This window comes from Macrobrachium nipponense, chromosome 19 (genome assembly GCF_015104395.2).
Source record: "Macrobrachium nipponense isolate FS-2020 chromosome 19, ASM1510439v2, whole genome shotgun sequence".
In the NCBI taxonomy this organism is placed as follows: Eukaryota; Metazoa; Arthropoda; class Malacostraca; order Decapoda; family Palaemonidae; genus Macrobrachium; species Macrobrachium nipponense.
In genome coordinates this window covers 69,304,868-69,319,509 of record NC_061088.1, presented here as the reverse complement: position 1 = coordinate 69,319,509, position 14,642 = coordinate 69,304,868, and the positions used below count along the sequence as shown (strand labels likewise).

General features: G+C 37.1%; 1 protein-coding gene across 1 annotated transcript in view; it reads right to left on the bottom strand.

Moving 5' to 3' along the window:
• Positions 1 to 14,642, bottom strand: part of LOC135218106 (plexin-B-like) — a 535,564-nt gene that overhangs the window by 171,192 nt on the left and 349,730 nt on the right. The window contains exon 5 of the mRNA XM_064254254.1: positions 4,487 to 4,587. Coding sequence (XP_064110324.1) covers positions 4,487 to 4,587 — 101 coding nt within the window. The remainder of the gene's footprint in view (positions 1 to 4,486; positions 4,588 to 14,642) is intronic.

Sequence of the window (14,642 nt, the reverse complement as noted above, 5' to 3'; positions counted from 1 at the left end):
AGAGAGAGAGAGAGAGAGAGAGAGAGACTATATAAAAAAAAAATGGCGAACCACAAAGTACTGGATGATAGGTCTTGACTACAGCTGCTTGATTTATTTAGCCCGGATTGGAGTTCTTAAACTGATATAAAGTTCTTAACGTAGTTGTTAAAATTACTAATACTGCATTACCGCGCGTCGCTGTCTATCTGTCTTTTATCAGTGCATTAAAGGATAAATTTCTCCCCAACCACATGCTTACTCCTCTTGTCACTGTAAAATATTTTTAATGTATAACTCTATTCTTTACTTCTACAATGATAATATATGGAAGAGAGAAGTTTTTCAAACGCTTTTTCTCCGTATCTTGACACCTTTTAACTGTCTGGAGGTTAAAATCACGTGTTTCCGTCTTTCATACCGTTGACAAAGGACGAAGTAAAATCCTTTATATGGAATAATCGGCGGATATTTCAAGCCATTAACGAACACCGGCTAAGCAACGAAAACATGGACAAAAAATATCCACGACCCCACCAGATTACCCAACATGGTTGCAAGACAAGACACTGTCAAGTACGCTACGACTGGCTTCCATGACGACCGTCTTGATCTAAAGAAAAAGCAGGTAGGAAAACATATGAAAACAGTATACCACAATTCATATATAGAAAAGCCACGTCCATTCATACTGTCACAGAGGAAAATTAAATTTGCAACGAAAGACGAATCGATGTGTAATGAGAGAGAGAGAGAGAGAGAATCATTATCAAGAAACTGAAACACCATAAATGTCATTTTGAAAGCACCCATGTCGAGAGTATGATTAGGACAGGGGAATATCATAGATAATGGAGGAGACTATCATAGTATGATAACCGCAAGGCAGAGAGATGAGACGAGGAGAAGAGAGACGAGGAGAGAGAAGCGAGAGAGAGAGAGAGAGAGAGAGAAGAGAGAAGAGAGAGAGAGAGACGTTAATAACAATCCCGACTCCTCATCTTACTAAACGTGTAAACAATCTCCTTCTTAGCGCCTTCACAACATACTCCCGTGTGGTTAATCATGACAGATGGCAGAGCTTCGTTATGCGGTCAGATTACTTGAGGCTTTCATAGAGCAGAGACGCTGGTGGCAATAAAGGGGAGCGAAAGAGAGAGAAGCTGAGAACCCAAAGGAAAAGGGAATGAATGGATCTCACTTCTGCCCAGGGCACATGACTCAAAACAGTCGGGCTGTTGGTGAAATTTCATGGGAATTTTCAAATTGGCCTCAGGAATTTTTTTTTTATTCCATCTTCTTGAATAACCTTGAATAACGACTTGTCTCATAACCTTGAATAACGACTTGTCTCAATGTTGAAAGGCATGTAATCAGGTCTTGACTCATCCCACAGGCTTATAATTTAGTCAATTATAAAAAACAATAAACTTACAAAAAACAGCTTTCATTCACGGTGGTAACAAAATAGTAACTAAAATGATAAACTTCAAATAAAAACCATTCAGGATAGAATTAAATTTAGAATATTTTTATATTCTAAATTAAAATAGAAATCAATGTAATTGTTTTCGAGTAATGTATTCAATAAAAATCCAGTAAGCATATCCTGCATTATCAAAATAAGAAAATAAATCCATGAATTTTCCGCGAACCAATTAAATAAAACCAAACGGCCGAAGGGAAATGTGATACTGTGTTAAATTTCCAGCACATAGTGTTTCATCCCTAATTCAGCAGTAAAAGGATGAAAGTGGCAGTGACTGGTGTTTAGGTTTCTCTAAAGTCACCCTCTACCGGGGAAAGATATTACTGAGTCAATAAAGACTTCCATTACGAGAGCTTCTAGACAAATTCACTTTGAAATAATACTGATAATCAGCTCCAAATAGCAAAAGTTCCCTGACATAAGACTCGAAACTTTGAGTTCTGTTCCCGAAGGATTCCAAGAAAACACGAGGACGAGCTCAGGAAACAAACTGCAATATATACAGATGATAAAATATACAGAAGAATATATGCAACAAGACTCAACAATTCTCAGGGTCCCATGAATATAAGAAACTCATGTATTCTAAGTGGAGATCAATTCGCAAGCGAGTCTGACCCTTCGGAGAGGACTCCGTAGAGCTTCAAACCGCTCAGCCTATCCATGTACCCATGAGCACGGAAGTCTTCAAATCTCATAACTGCAAAACTTCTTTAAATTCATTAGCTGATCAACTCTACATGAACTATCTGGTCGAAGCAAGCAATAAAAAAATGCTACTTAACTCTGCCTGCCAACATAAATCATAAACTCTATCACTGTCTAGTTTTACACACACTAGTAAATCGTATATATATATATATATATATATATATATATATATATATATATATATATATATATATATATATATATCCATCGACAAATATTTGTAACATAGAAGTCGATATTGAAAGATATTTACGGCTTGATATTTGTGAAAATAAAAGTCAACCGTGTAAAAATGAAAAACGCATAGATGCATACATGCTTAAATACTTACATACACAAATATATCTATCTATCTATCTATCTATCTGTGCGTGTGTGTGCGTGTGATTAATTTCACAATTTTAATTTAAAATCTAAAGCATTCACTGACGACTAATAGCAATGGTCGCTACTAACAATATCTACATTAAATTTAAAGTCGTTTTTAAATTAATATCCACGCTAATGCCTTGAAATCGCTATCTTCTCTCCCTCCACTTCTTAAATATTCAAGCTTGGCCCATAAAGCAGGACGAACTTGTGTAAATTCAAACAAGTTTAGTTGCGTTGCTAAATAAATTCCCTTCTGCGGAATTCCGCTTTCACAAAGAGATTATCTTCATAAATTCGGGTCTTTGACTCATATTAGAGCAAACCTGGTAGGCCATTAAGCAACGCTGAGTAGTTCCCGGACATTAAGCGGTTTAGATCCACGCTCACGAGAATTTCCATAAGGCTCATAAAACCAACTCCTAATTAAGACAAGAGCAAAAATTCCAAAAATGGCAAAACCCAAATTAAAATACTCACTATAACTCATGGGAAAATATACAGTTAAAAGAACTCCATAAACGCAATGTTTGAAGAATTTAAATAAAAATACATAATAGAAAGCAAATACTACCCCTTATAGCTGCAACGTTGTCTCATAATGAGAGTTTTCCATGTTGCGAAGTAATTTCATACGATATTAAATGGAAGACAAATAACAGAGCGAGTAACGAAGGCTTTTAAGCGCTCACGAACTTTTCTTGCATTGGGTCCTGCCGTTTACAAAACGCTGTTAGCTCATATAAAATATCATAGAAACATAATAAATCTAAAACAATTTTAAAACTCGAAAACTATTGCAAAATTAAATCTAAATTTTCCCCCCCCCCCCCCCCCCCGTCTCTCTCTCTCTCTCTCTCTCTCTCTCTCTCTCTCTCTCAGGTATCAAATATATACCAGCTAAAGCTAAATGGGATGTCCCCAAAATAAGAACACAACAATTGCTCAGTTCTACCCCTGTCTATTACAGTCCTACCCATATACCTGACTATACATCAATGTCTACCTAGACCTAAATAACAAAATAGATGACCTTAATGACATTCACATCTCTCTCTCTCTCTCTGTCCACTTTACCCTCTCCTCAACCACCCTTTAAACCTTTTACTTCCCCTCCCTCCCTAACTACCCTGATAAAGGTCCATCCCAGGGCTTTATCTCCCCTATTCTCTTTCCGGTCATCTGCAGGAAACGAGCAGAATAATATACCCATTTCCTATCAGTCTTTCTGCTACGATTGCCCACGGATTATAGACAATTTCATCCAGTTCCGTATCATAATGCTTTCTCAATTAACGGGAAAGGGTCTGATTCTAGATCCTATTTAACAGGTATGTATGTATGGTAATACATAAACAAAATAATAAAATATAAATATTTAAATATTTATATATATTTTAAAATTAATTAATAATATATATATATATATAATAATATATTATATCGATCTATCTCTTCTATCGATCTATCTATCTATTCTATCTATCTATCTATCTATCCTATCTATATAATATATATATTAATGATATATATTACTTATATATAGATATATATAGATATAATATATATTATATATAAATATATATAATATACATATACACATATAATATATCGAGCTACAAATGTCCTTCAATATCCAATTCGCTCTATCTTGGAATTAATATATTTTCATATATGTTAACCAAATAGGAATTTTTTAGAGGGCGAAATTATTACCAACTAAAAAATTCCCCTTCGGTTAACATAAATGAAAATATATCAATTCCGAGGTTGAGCGAATTGGAGCTTAAAGGACATTTGTAGCTCGATTTATGTATTTGAATTACGGTGAGGTGATAAAGATTCATATATACATATATATTGCGCAAGGCACAATGTAGACAATCAGTAAAAACCACAATACAAAGCCTTGAAAAGAGACGGAGCTCTCGTCCTTACCTTTTCTCCAAGGAACACCACCCACAGTAGGGATCACGTGCCCCCAAGCACGAGGAACAGTTCGTCTTGGCTGAACAGCTCTCTACTCGGTACTTGGTCACCTGGAAAGAACAGGAATGAGTTATCAACAATTAATAATCAAATGTCTTAAATAAAAAAGTTAAAACTGAAATTCGCACCTATGTGCAAACAATAAAAATAGCACGCAATACAGAAAGGTAGTTTCGTCATTACAATTGTTCGAGCAATGTAAATGTAGAGCCTTCTATATAAATAGATGCAAACAATAAAAATAACACGCAATACACAAGAGTAATATTGTTATTACAACTGCTTCGCAATGTAAATGTAGAGCCTTCTATATACATAGGTGCAAACAATAAAAATAACATGCAATACGGAATGCAATATTGAAGAGTCATATTGTTATTACAACAGCTTCGCAAGATAAATGTAGAGCCTTCTACGTATATAAATAATTACCTAAACGTAAAAGCCACGAAGGAAAGTGAAACAATGGAGTATGCTGCTGCATACTCCATTGTTTCACTTTCATATACATCACGTCCCAACCTTTCGTGATTCAGTTATAAATAGTTACTTATGTACCAGAAAACATGACACATAACCAAACAAGAATCAGGTCAAAACGAAAAGTACACAAAACGCACACCATATCATCAATCAAGGGCACTTGATCACACTGTGAATTGGCGAAGAACTGGTTGCCCCGACCGTCGTCGCCTGAGCTGACCTCACCCGGGGTGACGAGACGGAGGGCGTGTTGTGTGCCAGCGGTGTCATCGCCGCCCGCCACCGAGGGCTCATAAAGCAATGGGGGCAAATGAGCTAATGACTCAATTCGCGGTGGAAACGGCAACAACCCACCTGCGACTCCCACAAACGGAAGGCCAGGACGGAAACAAAAGGATGTTAAAAGATAATGACCGAAACAAGAGAGGGAGGGGCAAAAACAGAATGGGAGAAAAGAAGCTGCGAATGGGTCGTACGTTAACCTCATTAAAAGAAATTGAGGTTGCAAATGGGGCTCCTATTTCAACCTCACATCGGCATCCTTCCCGCCGGAAACAAGAGAAACCTTTTCTCAGGGCGTTTATGCAAATGCCACCCCTCCCCCCCCAGGCATCTTTAATGTTGACAATTTCCTTTCCGCTGGATTTTTACAGACACAAAGATAAGCAAAATGGCGAAGGCAAACGAAATTCTTAAATACCTGCTGTTGCGATTCTGCAGTTATTCTCAAGGGAAACGCTAGAAGAATGAAGGAAATTACAGTTGCTAAGAATAAGTCCTGTACACAGATTGATAATAAGTTTCAGAAGACTTTAATCACTCGTATTACAGTGCTGCTCCAAGTTTACACCAGTCTGTCGACACTAAAGAATAAACAATTGCGATAGTATACAATAACGCCCGTGTGAACATGAATTAATTAAAGGAAGAAAAAGGCAAATGTAAAAACGCGCTAAATTACTTAGCCTTCAATGTTTAAAAATATATCATGAGTTAAATACTCAGTGAATTAATTTTCACTTGACACAAAACTACTGACAAATTTATAAATTAAACAGCCATTCAAAAACGGCCTTGGGTCAGTTTCAGATACGAAGCTCGATTTAAATCATTTTCGTCAGGCTCACTTTACTATCTTTAGTTATCTTGATGGGATTAAAGCACAAAAGCAAATTAACCTGCTTAAGTGCATCACAATAAACCTGATCACTATCTTCATCAGAGGCAGTTCCTGTTAATCACAACACGAAAAAAAAGAAAAGAAAAAGATCAGACCATAATGTGGGAGAAAGAGGTAACGTTCTACCTAAAGGGGGAGGAGGGAATCGATTCGGTGGGAGGGGGAGGATCTGCTCTCCGTGCCCTGCGGATAAATGCATACCCAAGGGCAGCCAGGTGAACCCCACGGAAACCACAGAGGGCACACCACAGCACCCCAGGAGTATCATTCACAGATGCCCCCACAAACACATATAGCCTCTAATGCTACTTCCAGGTCACCAAGACAAATTACTTACTGCCAAGTAATTGCCAAGTCAGGCAAATTAAATGTTGATAGATCAATCTCAAAGTCTTCAGCTTGGCTTACTTGAAAAATCGCACTTCACATTAGGAAGTTTATTATTGTAGAAAACAAAGACCTTTTAGTTATTATCTTTATCGTCTAGAAACCAATATTTCACAATATAATCACTTAAAACATCAATTTCTTATAGTCATTTCTGCTGCATTCACCGAAATTAATAACTTAACTTATCTCCTTCGATAAATTATAATGAAGTCTTTTGATAGTAATAACCACAACATCCGGTTTATTTACTTATCACAAAGCGTGCATATCACAACATACAAGCCCCATTTCATAGATAATTCAAGTGTCCCTCCTCCACCGACTCGGAATCAAAAACTCTTGAGCCAGTCACTCAACTAAGTCACTTCTTAAATCAATCGCCATCTAGAGAAAAAAAAAATGACGAAAAAAGTCACGAGTTCCTAAGCCAATCAACCAAGGAGTGAACATGAAATCAATGTCCCGCCACAATGCTGTGACTGGATTCTTCTCCTGTAATGACTCAATCAGCATAAACGACCTCAGGTGGATGGAACCTCCCGCCCTCCCCCCCCGCAACCCCCCCCCACAAAACAACGTTTGCCACTTCCCTTCCCATACACAATCCCACGATAATTAGTCTCTCTCGGGTTTGAACAGGGCTTTCCAGGCAAACCAAAAGGACGCACACAAAAGGTGTTTAACAACTGTTAAATGGATTCCATTTGCTTAATAGCGGTTGTGATTTAGCCCCCGTGATTTAATGGATGGCCCGCAAGGCCGCATGCGAACGTTTGGCCCGATTTGGCCAATTTCCGGATAAAGTGGCGATACGTAAACAACTTCGAAATGTTTAAGTCATGAGGCTTATCCTCCCGACGTGTTCTGATAACGACCACGTGCCTCCTGTACTATAATAGATTCACATCAACCGTGCATTTGATGTCTAGGCCAGTCCCTTACGACGCTCCTGATTGGCTGCTGATAAGCCAATCACAGGGCTGGAAACTCCCTGTCTCTCTCGAGAGTTCACATAAATAGGATCTATGTTCCACCTCTCCTGAGGTATACGTTTGAATGACCTATCTCTCAGGAGAGGTGGAACATAGATCCTGCCTATGTGAACTCTCTCGAGAGACTGAGAGTTTACAGCCCTGTGACTGGCTTATCAACAGCCAATCAGGAGCGTCGTAAGGGACTGGTCTAGACATCAAATGCACGGTTGATGTGAATCTACTATAGTCGGTATTTACCACCAACTATGCACGGTAGGTTTTAAATGAAGTCCATCACAGTAAGTCTCATCGTTACAAAAACTTTTACCGACATGAACATATTCATTATCGAAGAATTCATTTAGGGGATTACTTGGCTGCCATACCTGTAAGAAAGTTGTCCCGTTTTCAAACTCAAGAAATAAACTTCTCACGCCAAGTACACAATACCACCGCGGAATTACAACGCCCAGACGCTTCGTAAGACACACAAACAAACACACACACTCTCTCTCTCTCTCCCAGGCCCGACGCACTACCGACCAACAGCGCTCCTCCTCCCAACGAAAACAAATGCAAATAGGGACGGCGAAAATCATTTGACACCCTAATGGCAAGAGCGGACACAGCCATTGCAGATATCCAGTTGCAGAATGGGCGTGGGAATTCCATCGTCTGAAATTCCATCCAGGAGACAAATCTGATACACTACACTGAAATGACTAAGACTACTGGTGTTCTTTTGAGGTCTTCCAGAGCCTCCTTTTCTCCTCCTCACTTTTCCCCTCTCTGGCTGATTCCTGGAACGTCCAGTGTGGTCCAGAGCTCTCCTTATATAAAAGTCCAGTCACTTAACTTTTCCCTTCCTCCAATTAACTTGTTCCTAAACTTCATCGCCAAGGGAAATGAATGGTCAGATCTGACCGCATTACCGCAGCTAATAGGCAGTAATCAACTCTGAAGAAAGGTGATTATTTCCTAGATCAAAATAAAAATGATAATGGGACGATAATAAATAAAAAACAGTGTGCCTAATGTACATTATGTTGATTGGACACCCGCAAAAAGTTAAGAATAGTTTCATCATCCAAGTGAAGCACAAAAGACGTGCCATATAAAATTCCAACAAGATACAAAAAGTATTAACAGATCATATGACCTTGGAAGAAGTAAGCCGAATGCTATGAACTTGAGATTTCTAGGCTTATTATCGCAATGCGTTTAAAATGTAATACTTCATTGCTTAGCCATTCTCTCTTCCTCTCTCCTCTTCTCTCTCTCTCTCTCTCTCTCTCCCTACTCTCTCTCTCTATATATATATTATATATATATATATAAATATATATATATATATATTAATATATATTTATTTATTTATATAAAAGGCTAATATATATTTATATATATATTATTATTTATCCTAATTTATATATATATTAAACCTGTAAACATAAACACATACACACAAGACAAGTGTACAGATGCAAGTTCGTACATAAAAGTACAGTGAGTACAGAACTCCATTAATCTGACCTTGCAGAGCCATAATTGCCCCAATTGAGTGATGAGTCGCGAAGACACAGAAAGAGCCCAACACAATTATGCCAAGAGCGCTTTAATATCTGCGCTCAAGACGAAACGGGCGAAGAGTTAAAAGGAGAGACAAGAGATAATGGGCGCGTTGGCTTTTCAAGATCTGAATAAAAGTTGACAGGTTGACACGAAGTCAACACCAAGCAACATTGCAACAGCTATCGCTGGACAGCCTGAGTGGGTTATTCCTTTCGAAACAGAGGCCACTAGCAAGGGATCAAAGTCTAAATCCGACTCAATTCCTCAGGAAAAAGTCATCCGCTTAACCACGGTCTCTTTTTTTTCTAATTTAATTCTATCAGCGTACTGCAGCAGACCTCTTACGTAATCATTGAGAAAAGCTTCAATACACACACACACACACACACACACACATACACACACACACACACACACACATATATATATATATATATAATATATATATATAATATATATATATATATATATATAGCAAAGTTAAACTCTGTATCCGTGTCTAATATGTTGTAGGAGGCCCACTAAAATTTGGGAAAAAATTGAAAGTTTTTTTTTTTATTAAGCTTTCGGAGAGTACATTCCCTCCCTCTTTCTGAAAGAGGGAGAGAATGTACTCTCCGAAAGTTTTAATGGGCTTCCTACAATATATATATATATATATATATATATATCTATATATATATATATATATATATACACACACACATTGAAAATTGTCTCAATGGTTACGTAAGAAGCTCTTGAAAGACACTGATAGCATTATATGAAGATAAAAGTTCATTTACACAATTCTTCTACTTCCTCCCAGCTTTAACCCATTTTTGATATGGGGTCGCCGTTATGAATGAGTCGTCTGCATCGATTTTCTGCCTCCAGCGGCATCGTTCTCGTCAATACCTTTCCCATAAACATATCTTCCCATAAACAATCACGCCATCTCTTTGGTCTTTCTTAGGGTCTTCTTTATATATATATATATATATATATATATATATATATATATATATATATATATATATATATACACACACAACAACACACATGACATATTATATATATATATATATATATATATATATATATATATATATATGTTGTTGTTCCAGAACAATTACAAAATAAGAGTCCACTGAAACTTCAAAACTAAAAGTGAACAATTAGCTTACAGGTCAGGACACTGTTCAACAATGCATGCAAGAGACTCCAGAGAGTAAGTTACAGATACCATACCATTATGATAAGAGAGGTTAGGCATTTTCGATAAGGCCACACACTGAAACCACTTCCGGCTCCCCAAAGATACCAGATGCTGACATAAAAGTTATTAAGAAGGAATGCTTCCCCTACTGGCTGTCAGGGGAAAAGAGAGAAGGAAATTTGCTAATGGCCAAAATACTAGAGCAAAACGAAATGCCGTAAAAAAAAAAATAAGACAATAATCACAAGCAAGCTGTCACTATATAAGGGAGGAAGTTTATTGTGCATTTGTTACATACTAGGGCCACGAAACTCTATTGAGAATAAAGGACATTGTATTGTTTGGTTTCCTTAAACTAGTTACAACTAAAGTCACTGATACCGTTAGTTTGTTTTTGTGGTATCAATATTATAAAACCTTCAAACAGAAAGGAAAAAACTGCAGTTGCAGGAGATGAAAACTTTAAACTGGCAAAGCATAATAGTAAATGCGACCCAAATTAAATCAAGCAGCAAAAATTAGGAAAAAAATCAAATGAAAATTAAATGTAAACGAACAGGGTTTAACAATTTCTCCCGTTTATCAAATAGATGAAGTCACAAGAGAAAACTGCGAGATTTTGTGTGGGCAAAATCCTCTTTAATAACTTCTTTGCATATGCTCGGCTTACAATTACTCTAACAATTTGACTTCTTTGTTTAATTCCTAAAAAGACAATAAGATTACAAATGATGAATTACAAGTCCGCGAGAACACCGCTGTAAGCAATTATGGTTATTAAACCTAAATATGCAATTACGACCCTCTAAAACACAGGTTAAACTCATTACGACGAAAAAATTTCTCCTTAAATCATGCTGGAAAAGAAATATTTACGCAAGCACAGTTACACAAAAAAGAAACAACAGGTGACTATTAATATGAGGGCTTCATTCAGGGGACAGGTGGTCTTCATCAGCGCTTCCCTAAGCAGTGTTGGGGAAGAAGGATTAATGCTAAAGATGCTGTAAGGAAATGCTTGGTGGTTTAAAAAAAAATTAAGACGTTGCAATGAATGCTTGAGAGAAATTAAGGAAGAGATGAACCTGTACACATATACAAAGCCGTCGAAATTCCAACCAACAACACTGCCTTCAAAGCACATGAATAAGTTTGGGATGACTTGAAATTTCACGAGAATTATTTGCGCCAATAAAGAAGATGCACAGCATGACTTTCTTCTGCTCATTCTCGGCCCATCGTTGCCGACTTCTCTTCCGAGTTCTTCTTGCAAATGCCAACGGTGGGCGGCGGTTAATTGGCCCACCCCAAAACCCTAACAAATAAGAGGTTCTGGTTACCACCTGCATGGCTTCAGGCACCGAAAACATTCCCTTGAACTGCTTGATCTTGTGTGAGCTCTAATCCCTCGTTTCCGCTTCGGTCTCGTAGTCTGCGCTTTTATATTCGCTCCCACACAGCCTTAGAGTAAATGCTACCCACTATAGTACTTTGATTTGACAAGACATTCTCTCTCTCTCTCTCTCTCTCTCTCTCTCTCTACTGAGAAACACTTCCTTAATTCGAGGACTAAAACAGACTATAGCGCTACAGTAGGCATCCGTTCGTTTTCAATTTATTTCTCTCAGACGGAAACCGCGAGGGAGCATTAGCGTCCATTATCAGAAAACTGTCAACATTCAGTTCTCCGGGAATAAAACCACGGCGTACAAGCCGTATGATGAGAAAAGGGGGGAAGATTTTGTGCAATTTGTGAACATCAATTCTACGCACTCTCCCCCTTACCACCTTCAACCTCTTATTCCAACTCACTTTTAATCATATTTTGATGACACTTTTTTTTTGTCTTACATTATTAGAACTTTTCCCTTACCGAGGAGCAACCCTTGGAATCCCAGGGAATATCTTCATAACCATACAAACTCCTAGATGACTAGATAGAAAAATGAATATTGAAACCAATACTGGAACTTGACTTAGAGAGAGAGACAGAGATAGATTTCAATTTGGCACGTTGAAGCAGTTTTCAGCACTCTCTTGACAGGTAAGCTGGAATAGTCTGAATATCAAGAAAGGGAAAACCACCCAGGAAGCAACCTTTAGAATTCTGAAGAGCCCCGTACAGAGTACTTCTATCGACTAAAGTATGTAAGGCAAACGAAGATTGTCAACTATGATAAGAAGAAATTTCAACAAGTAGAGAGAGAGAGAGATAGCACATTCTTTACTTCTTAAACTTATGCCACGGCCAATATAGATTGCATTCCCATCTCAGACTGGAGAAAGAGAGAGAGAGAGAGAGAGAGAGAGAGAGAGAGAGAGAGAGAGAAGGGGGGGGGAGTAGAGGGAACATGACGTTTACCGTCGAGAGAGAGAGAGAGAGAGAGAGAGAGAGAGAGTTTAGTTTTCCATTTCAGCAACTGTTTGTGTGTGTATGAGAGTCAGAGAGAATATTACTTTCCATTTCAGAAGGATGAGAAAGAGAGAGATGGTTAGCTCTCCATTTAGGTGTGTGTGGAGAGAGAGAGAGAGAGAGAGAGAGAGAGAGAGAGAGAGAGAGAGAGAGAGAGAGCTGTCGGCTTGCCAGAAAAGGAGGAATAACGGCAGGGGGGACTTGTGAAATATCCCTTCCTTCTCCATCAGCGTCACTCATGATAAACTTATTACGAGCAATTTATTCTTGAAGTGACAAGACGCCTACGATCACTTCGACAGCCAATGAAAATGTGTGTGATGGGGCAGGGTTGAGGAAAAACGAGAGAGAGAGAGAGAGAGAGAGAGAGAGAGAGAGAGAGAGAGAGAGAGAGAGAGATGCAAGAATCGACTGATGTAAGAAATGGACATTTTGAAGCTGGGAAGGACAGGAATATAACTATGGTCAAATAAAATATGAAGAATAAAGAAAAATAAACGTAAAAGACGAAGCAAACGGGACTTCGTAATTTCTAAATGACTTGGGCCATGACAAAAGGAAAATAAAGGTGTGAAATAAGAACGCAGAAGCAAAGATAGCAATTATGTGTTCTTCAAATGAATACGAATTTCAAATTGATTGACATTTAATTTAAAAAAAAAATTCACACTTCCCTCCTATCCAGATTTTCTTAAAACCACACACCGAATACACTTCCCATCTGTTTCTCGTCATACTATCTCAAGTTATGAAAGACTTATCTGAATAGCATTATACAAGGCCAAATTCAAGAGTTGAACATTAGTCCAGTCCAAGTGGGTCTTGCACTGGTCAACATGCCATTCATTATTAATTTGTTTCTTTCAATTGATTCTTATGCGTATAATTCAGGCTTCTTTCCCACTTCACTACCAAAATAGAAAATTATAATCTAATTCATTCGCCCTAACAAAAATTACAATGGTCGCATCACACACTATACATAATAGATCTATATATCATAATTATATACATATATATATATACAATATAATATATATAAAATGTATGTATATATGTAGTAAGTTAAAATTAAATAGCTAACTAAAACAAAAATTTTTAACAAGCCAGGCCAGGCAAGCTCAAAAATAAAAATCGATAACATAATGTAATATAAAAGTTGTAAAATAGCATTAAAATACTCTGAAAATGCTCTAAACTTGTAAAAGTAAAAATGGGTAAATAAACTGTACCATAAGGAAATAAACCAAAATAGCCAATAAATACAAGAACACGTGGCTGTTCAAGAAGAAAAAAATATAGAACGCTTCGTTTCACTTCTCTTTTAAGGTCCCGTATATCACACTGAAGAGGAAACACCACGAAAGAAAGATTCCCTTAAAAAAACTATTTACTTTTTTGTTTCGTAATGAAGTGAAGGTTCTTTGCTTGATTTTCACTGATCAGAAAGCTATCAATTTCAATAAATAAACTTATGATTAATTATAATATATATGTATATATGTATACTATATATATATATATATATATCATATATATATATATATTATATCATCCCATATCTATATAATATATATATATAAATATATATATATATATATATATATATATATATATATTGCATGCATATCACCGTAGGCCATTTTTACCATACATTTGGTACTGGATATTTTACATTAAATTACTTTTCATTGTAAGACTAAATTATCAACGTTTATCTCGCAGCATCACTGGTCTCTATGACAGGTATCGAAAGTTCTTATTTCAATAAAGCGGGTATGCGTTGCCTATCGGACTTGAGAGATGGAAGAAATGGTCGAGCCTGCCCTGGAACTCTCCTGGTTGAATGATCATAGAACCTTCCATAATAATAATAATTATTATGATGAAGATGA